We start from the raw sequence: 14,603 nt of genomic DNA on the forward strand, positions 1-14,603 counted from the left end.
TACAAGGCTAAGCATTTGACATCACGTCCACACTTGGCTTAGGTCGGACTCTGTATCTAAATCAAAACGGCCTCTGCCACGTAGCCTCTTCCCATAGCCGCTTCTAAACCGCTGCGAGCTGGGATCCATCCTAGACACAGGCACACAAATAACATGGATGCACTCAAACCCTGCCCAACTACAATCAATCATAAATGTAACCATAGTTTAAATCTAATTTAAACAATTTGGAACGTTTTCATGATTTAGGCCTGTCTTTAAACTTATATCGCTGTGTTAATTCCAAAGTTTCCTTTATTTCTGAAGAACATTCCTGTATTTTATCGTAATTTGACTGATTTGCCATTTTCCCCACATGTCGCCGCAGGATACTGTGTTCCACTTTTACACATCTAGCTACATTAAACAGGATATTCAAAAATAAATAAGACCGTTGCTACGATTACGCGACGGATTCATATGTAAATTGACGGACCGCCTCCAAATAACGGAATTACAATCACTCTGTCCAAGAATTAAAACGTAAGGTTGACAAATCGCATGAAAACGCTACAGGCCCGTGTCGCATCATGGCACACACAAGCTGCTCTGATTTGGGAAGCTCGTCCGAATACACGGCCTTTCTCACGCACAGCTAGATCTGGCAGCTGAGTCGCCTTATCCCTCCGGCAGATGGTCGCACGGTGATGTCGGAAGCTGTCAGCTGCTAAATGTGTTTAACGCGAAGAGGATTTCCATCTGAAATCGTGCGAAAGCTTATGTTCGGGGCATTCTGCCTGCAACCAACAGTAGTATATTCAAATAATCAGATTTTTTTTTTCATAAGCCACTGCATTATTAGTTGTGTACATGTGGGGCACTCAGCTTATTATTAACTAGACAGCTATAATTCATGCTTACGTTTCACTTTTTATGGAAAGTACATTTCAAGGTAAGTGTTTTGTTTTTTTTTAATTAAATGTTTTTTTTAATGAAGGCAATTTCTGTTTTGTGTTACTCGGCAATTATTTTATTTTATTTTATTTTATTTTTATTTTATTTTATTTCTTTACATTTCTAACAAACGTTAAAGAAGGCAAAGGTAACCTCTTTGCTACGTCTCTCACAGTGCTTAAAATTTCAGTAAGGCCTGCTTTATGGTAAATAAAACCCCTTTAATCGTAAACTCTCGGCAATAAAGAGCTGTTGTTGCTCTAATTGCCAGAGTATGGGCAGCTTTCCCGGTGTGGGCAAATGTGTTGCCTTCTGCCTGGGTCGTAATCCTACTTTACGATGTCGGTTTAAGATTGTTCTTACTAATACTCTGAGCTCACGTAGAGGAAAGCGAAATAACGTGGAGCTGACCGTGTACCACCAGGTTGCTGTTCAGACGTGTGAATGGTGAAGATCAACCAGCACAGAAATGGTACATTGGTTTTTAAATGTGGTCATTCTTGGGTGGATCTTGAGTTGGCCCTAGGTTTCAATTATGTTTCTGAATGGCTCTCAGTAGATTTTGTACCTCTGAAGGTATGGTCTCTAAGAATTTGGACGATTACAAAACTACCGTAAAGAAGAAGACTGCATTAGCATAATCTCATAGCATTTACCACAAGGTTTAAACCACTGGCAAGACTCAGAAAATGGCCAGGTTACAGGTAAAACATTAATCAAAAAGTTCAATTCTGTAGAGTCTGTACCATTCAGTTCTATACAGTCCTGTGGACAGTTGTGCTGAAGATTAACCTGTTCCACGATTACAGAAAGGGGCAAAAGTTTCAGAAGAAGGAACTCATGATCCTCATCTGTGAAGCATGCAGGGTGTGATCCTCATGATGTTCACAGTGTTACGGTTAGTGTTACAGTTTTGGCATGTTTGGCAGTCACTGGAACTATATCATTTTGATAATCTGACTGTTGATTGGAGCAGTATCATGTTGCTGTAAACTTAAAATTTTATTTGGACTGCTCTGATCCAATCACATTATTTCAGATGGTTTGCCTTGAAGCAGAATATTGGCCTTAAACACAATACTGTTAAGTCAAAAATTTTTATTAACTGGTGAAAACAACTAGCTTCTTGGCCTGAATTTAAGTGAGCATGCATTTCACAATCTGAAGAAATAACTGTAGGCAAAACTCCCCAAATAATCAGGAACTAAAAATAGCCAAACAGATGCGATGTCTTTAGATTGTACCATTCAGGCAGTTTTGCTTAATTATTTATGGCAATTACTTGGTTAGGATTACTATGTGGTTCAACCAATATGAACTTAGCTACATAGCCTTGAACCCCATAGTCATCGATTAATGTAAGGTCCAGGGTGCTAGAGGACAGAGCCAAATGGACAAACACTGTCCAGAAACAGCTGCACTGTATGTCTGTTTAAATGCATGTACTCCAGGGGTGGGCAGGGTTGACATGAAGCCTTAGTTAAGATCAGCTCAGAGTCACAGCAGCAAAAACAAATTAGCAAGATTTTATACTTATGCATTTAATAAAAATAACTGGCATGACAAGACAGCATAACCCACATAGTTGTAAGAACGGGTGATTCCCAGCTATGGTCTTTAGTAGCATGGCTGTCAAATGTTGACTCACTATTGATTATTTTGGGTCTTCTTGAACAGAAATAAAGAAACAATTTAGTTTTCTTGAACAGAAGTAAAGAAACATAATTTCATATCCTGTATAATGGTTGGTGAATACTGAATGATTTAGTTTTCTGGAGAAATGGCCAGTTATGAGCCGTGTGTGTCTGTGTGTGTCTGTGTGTGTGTGTGTGTGTGTGTGTGTACATTTTGCTGGCCTTCTCTGTTTTTGGGCGGCTTCATCCTCAAACAAACCATTTCTAAAAGCTGTAGCCATGGCAAAGAAGGCTTTGACAGCTGTGCGAAAGGCATCTATTATAAGCAGCCTGGCACAACAGAGCTAAAAAAAAATTTAAAAAAAAAAAGTAAATAAATAAATAAATAATAGTTGTTGTTTGTTCACTGAAATGAACCCTACACTCACCTTACATGTTATATGTTGCATAATAATAAGTGAATTTCCAGGTTTCAAAATGAATAATGACTATTTATATAGCCTATTGTAACTGCTGTGTAGTCAGGCTTGTGCAAGTGTGTATGGGTAGTTAGGATAGATATTTTACATTTGTGATATTAGATTGATAAGCATAGTATATAGTATGTTATAGTGTATCATACTATGGTTCAAAGGAAATGCTATCCTTTGAAGGGGTTAGGTCAGTGGAAAGTGCACCAAAATTTTGTCCTGCTGTTCAATTAATGCATACTCCATACTTAACCTGGAATTATTACCTACCACATCCATGATCAGTCATTTGCAAGTGTAAAAGCTTTTATGATCTACTTTTTTAATAAATAAGATTTGTACTGTATTCATCTGGAGCATTTTTGCTGGCTGTATTAAGAACTGTCAAGCTGAAGTAGTTTGCCATATGTGCAAAACAATGAGACACATGGCACTGAAGCAGAGTACACTTCCTAAACCTGCATCCTGTGTTTGGATGAAGAAAAGGCAGTGGAAGAGAGAGAGAAAGAGAGAGAGAGAGAGAGAGAGAGAGAGAGGAGGAGAAGAACGATAAAGCGGGAAAGAGGTGGTGGGTTGGGTCTATGCCTCCCTCATATTTGTCCGAGGGGAAACATGGGAAAGGAGAAAGTTTACAGGTGCTTCCAGAACTCCTGACAATGTATTTTACTGGATTGTTTTGTGGTTAAATTGGACACGAGAAAGAATTGGAATCGACGAGAGGGGAAGGAGCTGGGCTGGAGTGTCTCCCTGCCTCCAGCCTCTGCCTGCCTGCGTCTATGCTGCTGTAGGGGAACATGCATTGAGATACACAGGAAACACCCATGAAAAACTTAGAGATATTTGGCAGCCATGCTGAAAGAGGAAATGCTTGTTCTATTAATCACTACCAATATTCCCCTTTCTCCAGCAAATCACACTGACATGTGACTGAAACAGTTGTTTCATCTGTCCCTAATAAATATGTGTAGGGCTGCACATTTTAGAGCTGTGTTGATTTTGGAAAATGACTTTCCTTTGTTCTTTCAGGTGTTCTGGACCTCCACATCTGTTGCATCTAGAATACAAAGCACTGGCTAAATAATCTGAAGGAATTAAGTGCCTTTTGCTCACCTATATATTTACAAACAACATCTGAATCTCTAAGTTTCCTTAACTCTGAACTCTTTGAATTTTTTGAAAAATACATACAAGGATGAAGCCAGATGGCTATATGTTTCCAATGAGAGGCTAACCCTGAATTTTGGGGTAGAACGTAATCTCTTGAGCCAAGATGGCCAACTCCTCTTTTCTTGTGACCGAGGGAGTGAAGCCCACCCTAGCAACACCAGACATCTGCATTCTGGAGGTCAGGACGAAGCATGAAGTCATCCCTTCAGTAGCCTACTCCCTGTGCTTCATGCTAGGAGTTGTGTACTGCTTCTTTGGTGAGTCTGTGGTGAGATGACAATCATGATGATGATGATGATGATAATAATTATGACTGTGGGGCAAAAGACAATATTTCAGACAGATAAAAGACCATTTAATCTATTTACACACATTCCTTTACTGACCTGCCAGTGAAATGCAGTGAAATATGGGGACCTTATTTATATTTTTGTTAAAAATTCCTAACATTGATCATTGATTATAATTTTCTGTTGAATTGCAGAAAAAAACTTTTTTGATTCTGTCTTGTAATTTGTTGACAATTCAGCCTGAATACATGTAGACTTAAGCACTTTACTCACCATCCTGTCTGATCCCTGAGTGAGTTCAGAATTCAACAATTCAACCTTCACCTAAGAATGAGCAGCATTGTTTGTTGTGTTTTGCCAAGAGTTATACTGCTACATGACTATCCAAACATCTGATTTATTTTTATAGCTAATTTTAGGTAAATCAAAAACATGTTTATGATTCAGCAAGGATGTCCTCAGTTGGTGGTACTTCCAAAATACGTTCTGGACTGAAAAAACGCACAAAATCTTAACCCTGTTGGAAGCCATCTTTAGTTTCCTTGAGCAACCCCATGCTGACTACCGCCCATTGTAGGCCTCATCTTTAAAAAAAAAAACAAAAAACCACACTTCCTGTTTTCTGGACTTTAGCTCAGGGATTTCATAGAGTAACTGAGGGGGGACACTGTATTGCTGGTGAGGAAGTGGGGAAGTGGTCTTAGTTCAGGTGCGACAGTCTGGGTCCCAGTGCAGATAAGCGTGCCACTGGCCTCACGTGTCACCATTTACAGCACAAAGGTTGAATGACCTTTTGACTTGCCAATGAACTGCATTATTAAATGAAATCTCCAGAGACAGACTGCCAACTTATGCGTGAGATGATGTTTTCTGATTACAAAAATAGATGCAGCATGCTGAGTAGTGGTGGCAATTGCCAGTTCATGAACCACTAAAACAGTTCATGGACCGCTAAAATTGTCGAAGCTCAAAAGTGCCTTTTTGCCAGTGTAGAGTATACTTACTTACTGTTGTAAACCAGCGATTTGTGAGTCACTGCACAAAGATTGCTAATTAGCCAGGTTCAACACACTGGCTCTCATCCCAAGCCTCCAAAGCCAGTTCAGCCTCAACTAGCAACTATTAGCTCCAGATTCCACTGTATGTTCCATTCCTGTTGCAGGCTACCGGTGTTTTAAGATGGTGATGTTCCTGTCGGGACTGACGTTTGGCACAGGCGTTGGGTACCTGTTGTGCCTTCGGGAGCAGCTGCTGGACTCTCCACTGAATGCAGAGACGCGGGCGGGCGTGTCCCTCGGCATCGGCTTGCTGTCCGGCCTAGTGACCACACTGGTGCGCTGTATGGGCCTCTTCCTCACAGGCTTCCACCTGGGTCTGCTGCTCTCGGTTGCTGCCCTGGTGGTGGCGGGGCAGTTCCATGCTGCCTTCATGCCCATGTGGGTTGCAGTGGGCACGGTCCTGGGCACGAGCATGTTCTTCGCTGTGCTGACACTCTGCTGGCAGAGGCCCATGACAATAGTCGCCACGACAATACTGGGCGCCGCCGTCATGACGGCATGTGTGGACTACTGCGTGGAGACACCAGTGCTAGCATGGCGGGCCCATGCAGGGCTGCAGGGGAGCCACCAGGGGGCGATGTGCTGGTTCAGCTGGGCAGTGGTGGGCTTGTGGCCCCTACTATCCACTCTGGGAATGTTGGTGCAGAGAAAACTCACGGCCAGAGGACTATCTCACTCGGAGGGTAAGAGGACGACACCGCTAAACCGCCAACACCGCGGTGGGAGTGTCTGGGGCGAGGCTAATTATGTACAAGTGTTTCTCAGTACCGGCCTATGGGCAAACATTCATCGCAAGTTTTAGAGTTGGTCTGCCTTTACATTTTAAACTAGTAAAGTTTTCATTGATTACTTTAATGATTTGAGGTAGATGATTTGGATTCAGGCGTTTTTGGAAGTTATCATATGGAATACCAGAGGGCTTGACAGATGGAATGGAGAAACTTCAAAGGTTTAACACCTTGCTGCATTATATTGGCATAATTAAAGTACGGTTGTGTCATTATTATGACTGTGAAATCACTAGTGAGATAACTAAGTACATGAACAAATCCGTTTCAAAGCCATCCATGTGAACACCTGTAGATCATCTCAGACATCACAGACTACTCAGTCAGGAGGATCTCACATAATGATGCTTATGATTCTGTTCTCATTTGCTTATTGCACTGCTGTAGTTATGAATACTGTGTTATAATGTGGGTGTACAACCAAATGTAGTTTATTATATCCATATTATAGCCATAGCACATATGTTTTTAGTGTGGAGCTCAGACCCTACAAAAAAACAAGCATATAACTATATAGTGACTCTCTGATTAAGCTCAAACCCTTCCCCCCATCTAGTGATCGTGAGTAATATTCAGAAGCGGCTCCATCAGAAAGAGGTGTGCACGCGCCCAGAGGGGATGTCCCACCGCAGGCCGCCGCTTCTCAAGCGCTACGCAGGAGACGTGCTCGCTCCAGTAACCCCTCTCGGCTCACACTGATTACAAATGTCTTAATCTTCACCCAGCCAAGAATATGTTTTCTAACTTTTGCATGTTTTACTTGTTTTCCTTGTTTTAACTGCAAACTAATAATAATAATAATAATAATAATAATAATAATAATAATAATAATAATAATAAGAAGAAGAAGAAATAATAATAATAATAATAATAATCCAGAATACTTTATCATTTGAACTAGGAACAGGAATAATATTCTACTACTGCCACCTGGTGGCTGAATCAGAACGCTCACGCCTATTTATTTCCTGGTCTAAACGGCAAGGAGCTGCCTTATTTTCTGTTATCTTTTAATACCTTTTGCCCGTTCAGGTTTGACTCAGTACATGTTAAAATGCAACATCCTCCATAAGATAAACCACTTAGCTGTAACAGAGGTCTCTGAAACTGAATAGAAATGCCTGAAAAGTGAGGTGGTTTTGTGACAATGCTGCTAATTAGATAATGAGTAAATACTAGTTAGAACAATTTAACTGTATGTTTCTATTTCTAACTCATTCTTTTCTCATCTTTTTCTCTGCCTTTCTCCCAGAGCTACCTGGCGCGCCTGCGGGAGCGCCAGATGAGCACCGGGTCGTCTACGAGCAGCTTGAGTACTGTGTACCACACTATGATTGACTTCGACTTTGAGACAGGGTCCATGGTGCCTCTCACAGCCTCACCGTCTGCAGTACGCAGGATGTAACCACACGGGCGTGCAACCGCACAGGCCTCGGGCTCAGAGGCCTTTCTTTTTAATGTACTGGATTCTTTTTATGTAATGCATTCTTGAGAAAAGACACAGGGTATTCACTGACAACCAGAAAAAAAGGAAAACGGGTATATTGAGCCCATGATGTTTTATCAGCGCTAACACTGAATACTGGATCTCCACCTGGATCACAAATGTTCCCTTTAACCTTCAATACTAGCCATCACTTCAGACCTTCTTTTAGTAGTGTGCTGTAGAGTACTACCTTGTATTCACATTCAAAAGTAGATAAGCTGGAAACTGTTTATCCTCAAATACTTTGTTTCAATCCAGGACACATTATATCTCTGACCTCATGTGGAGAGGTCACATAGCCAGTGGTATTTGGGGGTACTGGAGGCCCCCTGACACCGATTGTGTCTATCCTGCTAAGAAATTTGTGCAGGGAGTGAAAACACTTATAACATTGATACAATTCAAAACAGGACAACCTGTATTAGAAAACATTTCTCCTCTGTTTTAAAAGGAATATTGCTTCTGTGTGAAGTTTCCAGCATGGAAATCTTACAGCTCAAATTGTACATGGCTTAGTGGGATGCCCAAGATGGGTATATTTAGTAAATGGCAGTCTGTGTATAATACATATTTTGCGTTAGTTAAAGAAAAAGTAGATTATCAGCATACAATAGTGTTTAGCATGAGGTAAGAAAAACATTGTAAATTATCGAGGTGAGTTTTACAGTCATAAATAATGGCACAGTAAATTCCTAAAATATGCAATAATACATTTTCTAGAAATAAATCAGTGTGCAGTTTCCTGAATGACTCAATGAAAAATTCATTTGATTTAAATACTCCATGAAAACTTTAACAAATATCAGTCTTCATAGGCCTGAATTTTGTGGGCTTTATGTTTTAATTTAGTTTATTTATTTATTTGCCCAGACTAATGTGCTTTGCTGCCCTCTAGTGAGCTAATCCTCACACTGCATCCAGCGCTCTTTCGTGCTGCGCGGGTAGCCCTTATCTATGAAATGCCTGGCGTTCACCCGCCAGTACTGGTCCCCTTTAAACACGTAAATGTGGCCACTATTCCAGGTGAGTGCTGCATCTGGATTGGATGGTAACCCAGGAACGAGATGTGAGAGAGGTTTGGGATAGTACTTGAGGACATTGCCAGAACCCAGCTCATCCCACTGCCAGTACTCTGAACCCTGAGGCAGAAAGAGAGAATGAGGGAAAACAAATGGATGGATGGATGGATGGATGGATGGGCGGATGAATGGGTTGACGTTCTTAATGAAGTATGTCATTTGACAGCAGGTTTCAGCCTCATGGATTATTGGACTATTGGATAATTTGGACTGGCTTTACCAGTTGCTGAATTTAAATGTTATTTTTTTTTTAAACTAGAATGAAATAAATTATCAACATTTCAAGATTCTGCTCCATTAGATGAAAATGAACTGATACAATGAAAGGATGGGTTTCCATACAAAAAGACTTTTTTTCTCCCAACTTTATAAACATTCATCTCTGTTTACTGGGTAGTTTAAATGTGCAGTGAGTGGGGTAGCACACCTTGATGAAAATGAGTTTTTTGCTGACCCTGGAGAAAAATGCTGAGTCAATGTTTGGTGGGATAATGAGCAGTTTTGGGTAGCCAAGGTCCAACTTAAAGCCAGAATATCTCCAGATCTTCTTACCTGTGAGGAAAAAGGGCCAGTGTCTGGTGAGCAGAGGGTGCAAAATACATAACACATGCTTCTATGTGGCAGTGTTATTTTCCTGTTTTGAAATTTCAACTCTGCTACGTGGAGGAAATCAGACTGAATGATATGCTCCTGAGATTAGTGTGCATTGCCAAGGACATGCTATAATGGAATGAATGTCTTACTGTGGGTGAAAGGTCAAGTCTACCTTTAAGGAAGTAGGACTTGCTGGTTCTCGGAGTGGCCAGGCAGTTCTTTCCACAGGACGTTGATGTGAATGGGCGTGTTATAGTTGCCCTTCGATATTGTCCAAATGTGCTCGCCACTGAACATCTATGTCTTGTGGAGAGGACACTTAGTCACTAAACCCTTCCCTCATACATAGCTGTGCAGTGTGGAACATGCACAACCTGTCCCTCATAAGGAGCATTTCATTATCGAGAGATATTGCTGTATATATTACAACAGTAACACTTCATTGTCTGAGTCCTGACATCATTTCCAAATGCACGGTATGGATGACATTGCAGTAGTCATCACCAATCTTAGGCATGTTGTGGGTCTTTACCCAGCATTATAGCATCCAGTGAGGCAGTGCAGGGGTCCGGGGAATCTGCAGCTGGCCCACCTGCCATGGCTGGGGCCACTGGTGGATTTTTCTCAGCTTTTCCTGAAGGGAAATAGAAAGCAAATAAAAAAGCATGAAATAAAAGAAGTGATGAAGAGATCTGTATTGTAGACCTGTTCTTACCATACAGTGCTTGGATACCGCGGATGTCGTCAGGGTGGAGTCTGAAGTTGTCCCGGTAGCCAGTGTATATAGCAGCCATAAGAGCACTGCGGTATTGTGAGTGGCCTAAACCCAGGGCGTGGCCTATTTCATGAGCTGCTACAATTCGCAGATTTGTCCCATAGCTCCGCCCCTTGGTCCACACCTCGTCTGCATCAAAGTGCACAAGGCCAGACTCCGGGACATCGGCATGAGGCAGCACGTCACCTGCAGGAATGTCACAGGAGCTCACTAATAAACCAACAATCAGCCATATTGACCTACACACCACATAGCACCAGGAAGTTATATTTTATAGTGCTCAGTTCCGTTCATGTAATATGAAGTAAGCTCCAGTGAAACTGGAGAAAATAACAACAGGCATATTCATCCTTTCTGTCTAAAGTCCGACAAACCCTTCAAAAGCCAGTAATGGTGCTTAGATAGCCTAAAGGCTTGTGGAACAGCATTTCCCCAGCACTTTGAAATGTCCCATTTAGTCAGTTAATGGGCTTTATTACTCAACACTGCAGCAGGGGCTAAATTAATGCCATAAAATGAATCATTATGACAAACATCTCCAGTGATTCAAACAGCCCGGAGCACAAAACCAGAAACAGCCAGATGGGCTCTTTCTTGCTCTTTCTCACTCTTTCTCATTCTTTCTCACTCATTCTCTCCCACCTGGCCCATCAAATGGCACAGGGCAGGTCTTGTCTGTCCCGTGGAAGGAAAGTTTGATGTCTGCATGTCCCCCAGTGACCTCATGGAAGCGGAGAGGTGACACCTCACTCCAGTACCCAAACGCCGTCTGTATGGCTGCCCTTGTGTGAGCTGCTCCCACGCTACGAGCATAGTTATAGATACGATAACTCAGCTTCTTTTTATGCCAGTAACCTGAAAAGAAGGAAATAAATAATAAATTATTGATCATTTAGGAGTTTGATCCTCTTCACTGTGAACAGAGCAAATGAGTAACATCCTAACCAAGTGTAAAAGGTAGGGGTACAGTTAGGACCTGATACACCTGCTCTGGAGAGACCAGTGCAGTGCGTTGTTCAGCGAGTACAACCACTAGCTCACCCAGGACACGGTATTTGAGGATCTTGCTGCTGAAGGTGTCCTCGAGGCCGATTCATCATGGCCAGCGTGGCATTGTCCAGTGATCGCCAGCTCTGACACTTTCTGGAATATTCTGATGGACACGGAAAGGGTGATAAAAGTAACCAAAATTCTGGCCTCACACAGATGTCTGACAACACTATTGACTTTTACTTGGCAAGAAATAAAAGGTCTTAAGGCAGAATTCTTAATGAGTTTTGGTTTATATGACTCCTACACTTACTGACACAGGTCTGATATGCATTGCACTGCATTGAAACCTTATCACAAACAGTTCACACTAGCTCCCTATCTCTAACACCTGGTAGAATAATAATGCAATTAATTTCACTTTTGATTGTTCTTGATTAAGTTATTTTGCTGTCATGGAGTCGATGGGCTGCATGACCAGTAAAATGTACGTAAAGCAGTCTAACTTGGACTGAAGTGCACACGTCAAGTATTTGAGGGAAAAAGTGAAGACGGTCTGAAGCATTGGCACATGAACTATGCATTTGTTTGTGCGTGTGTTACCTAAGTGCTTCACTTATTTGCTCTGGCTTTGCTTCTCGCTCTTGGAGTGTTGTGGGTAGGTAGCCATATCGTTTCAGATAGGCCTAGGTAGGAGGGGTGAGTAAGATTTTTGAACATCATCATGGCACAGGTATGTTTCATCTGCTAAGATATTTCCTTCTGTTATAACTGAAATTAAATGCATATGTGGTCTCCTGACATGCATATTTAGTTCTTAAATTATACCTTCCCACTCTCCAAGGTTCAATAATTCATACATACAGCCAATACAAAAGATACTCCTCTAAAAAAATGAATACTGAATTAGTATTCTGTCTGAAAGAGATAATAGGTTTTGCTCTTACGGTAGCCTTCTCCAGTTCCACTTTAGGCAACGCTGCACACTGTAGCATCCAGATGAGAAGCAGTAGGACCAGGCAGCCGGTCTTCAGTGCCCGACACATCCACATTTCAGAGAACGCTCACGCTTTTCTTAATGGCCGAGGAACTGCAGTTCCACTGGAGCGCTGGCAAATGCAACCCTTTTGCAGTAACTGTTTAAATGTTCTCCTGTGGAGCAGCCAGCCTTTGTTTGTACATATAGACTTGTCTCTAAGGGCCTAAATCTGATGTTTGTGCTCATCCTCCTTTTGTTTGTTCTCTGTACATCTCTCCAGGGAACGTGTTTGCATTTATACTCTGGGAAGGGGAAGGCGTTGGGGTCAGGCCACTGCGTTCTCCATCAGTGAGGAATGAGACATGGGCCACGGCTTCCTAAAGCAGCCACAGCCTCTGGGTAAGTCTCAGGAGAGCAGGTCCAGCACTTCTGCAAATTAAACAGCACAGCGCTACCTCCTGTAAATCTAAAACAGCTGCATGCAAGCTTAGACCACTCCATCCAAGCTAAACTGTCGTCAAAGGGGGCAGTTCACTGACAATTTTTTTAATGGCTTCATTATTTTGATAGTATGAACTAGGAGTGCTCACACTCCAGAACCAAACCTAATGGCAAAGGACAGTGAGTTAAAAAGCCACACAAGGAGTTTTTAGGAAGGGTTGTTATATACTCTAAAACTTAAAGTTGGTTGACCTTCCCTTGTGTGAAACAGCTTGGACATGGATGGAGAATGATTAAATAACCTCCCACACGCCTTGTGACATTAAGACAATAAAACCAGGCTTTAAACTGTATGCAGTTTCGCTTTGGTAATTAATCTGTGGTCACTTGTTTGCACACCATGTCTGTCTTTTTGTTCTGTAGTTAATTTTCATATTTCATGCAATCTGAAACAAGAATTGTGAATTACATGATATAGCAATGTCTTGAAATTATATTCCCTGTTTACTGCCTTGAGGGATGTGAAGCCAGAAAGACTAGTCATCTATTTAGGCAGGGTTTGTCCTGCAAGCTGACTCCTCCAAATATGCCCCATGCATTTGTCTCATATTTCTGTGACAGAAACTACACCCAAATAAGCATTAATCACTACAGATTGGGGTATTGTTAGGGATGAGAATGTGGGAACACTTTCAGAAAGACCGAAGACTGTAAATCAAAAACGCGCCAAGAAAGGCCTCTCTTCCGTTTGTAGCCGATGAATACCATATTTTGCAGTCACATAGACACCACAATCAAAACCACAAATCAAGTCTAACCAAGAATAATGAGTATTTTAAAAAGATTGCTACTTGCATCAAATTTTGTACTGATCAGCACGTTACACCAACGTATTGACTTTTGATTTGAAGAGATTTCTGAGAGCCTTCTGCTTCAGAACATGGTTTTCAGTGTGCCTCTGAAGAAACTATTGTATTTGACAGGATGTTGGGCGCTACTGAGCAAAATTGTCTTGGCTTTACATTATCATGGCTTCTCTACTTATTACACACTAAATACACTGGGCAGCAAAACTACAATAGGTGGACCTTAGTGAAATCAAAACTTTTTAATTTTTTTTCTATCACGTATGATTTTTAAATAGCAGGAGTAAAGATGAGGTTTATTTTACATTAATATTACCTATCCATAAATAAGCTTGTTATTACTTATATGTACAAACCTACTTCTAAAATGTATAATGTATGATTTTTGGCTATATTTGGCCTCAGGAACATTTTCAAATTTCCTTTGTACCACTTTTCCATACCATACTTAATGACATACGGGTATACCTGAACAAAACAACTACAGGTGATAAAGAATCATATGTGGATTCAGTGTACAAAAATTCACAATAAACAGCCATTTTTTGCAGGAAGAAAAATCATAGTTGACCAGTGATATACTGCATATCATAACTGTCTGTACCATCTTTTTAAATGGCTTGTTCCATTAATGATCCATCTGCCGTTGTCCATCACAATATTTCAAGAGGCTAAAACATGCAGTTTATGTCTCCTGTTAATTGCTAGACACGTTTGACTGTATGAGGGACATTCCAAACTGCTTAGAACCCTGAACCAGCTGCAGGAATATGCTGAGGCCAAATTGAGAGCGTTTGAGCATTCAGCTGTACTCTTATCCATTTACACACACACACACACACACACACACACACACACACACACACACACACACACACACACACACACACACACACACACACACACACACACACACACACACACACACACCTCCTGGAACTCACCCACCTCTGCTCAACTCCATCCGAGTTGCTATCACAGGGCCCATTTACTCATTATATGGGAAACCATTCAATGGAGCTGACCATGCCTGAGGTATCTTTCAATAAGTAC

The 14,603-nt window shown here is 41.4% G+C and overlaps 1 protein-coding gene and 1 pseudogene across 9 annotated transcripts; one reads left to right on the forward strand and one right to left on the reverse strand.

Moving 5' to 3' along the window:
• Positions 1-511: 511 nt before the first annotated feature.
• On the forward strand, positions 512-9,190 carry LOC113589453 (transmembrane protein 198-like). Of its 8 annotated transcripts, XM_081707265.1 has the most exons (8): positions 512-931; positions 1,358-1,405; positions 1,510-1,637; positions 1,743-1,831; positions 4,064-4,461; positions 5,657-6,235; positions 6,897-7,015; positions 7,593-9,190. In XM_081707265.1, exons 5-8 carry the CDS (start codon positions 4,308-4,310, stop codon positions 7,743-7,745), a joined length of 1,005 nt encoding a protein of 334 aa, XP_081563391.1. In that variant the 5' UTR covers positions 512-931; positions 1,358-1,405; positions 1,510-1,637; positions 1,743-1,831; positions 4,064-4,307; the 3' UTR covers positions 7,746-9,190. The 8 variants fall into 8 exon arrangements, with proteins under 8 accessions (XP_081563391.1, XP_081563390.1, XP_081563392.1 ...); XM_081707264.1 differs by having other exon boundaries at positions 1,358-1,637; XM_081707266.1 differs by lacking the exon at positions 1,510-1,637.
• On the reverse strand, positions 8,726-14,254 carry LOC113589448 (matrix metalloproteinase-19-like; annotated as a pseudogene). The gene is made up of 9 exons (XR_014119817.1): positions 12,212-14,254; positions 11,868-11,950; positions 11,316-11,427; positions 10,917-11,129; positions 10,215-10,460; positions 10,032-10,133; positions 9,672-9,837; positions 9,333-9,457; positions 8,726-8,965 (listed from the first exon to the last, which is right to left on the reverse strand). The product of XR_014119817.1 is annotated as a matrix metalloproteinase-19-like (transcript).
• Positions 14,255-14,603: the final 349 nt, after the last annotated feature.

Source organism: Electrophorus electricus, chromosome 25 (genome assembly GCF_041902795.1).
Source record: "Electrophorus electricus isolate QZ-2024a chromosome 25, ASM4190279v1, whole genome shotgun sequence".
In the NCBI taxonomy this organism is placed as follows: domain Eukaryota; kingdom Metazoa; phylum Chordata; class Actinopteri; order Gymnotiformes; family Gymnotidae; genus Electrophorus; species Electrophorus electricus.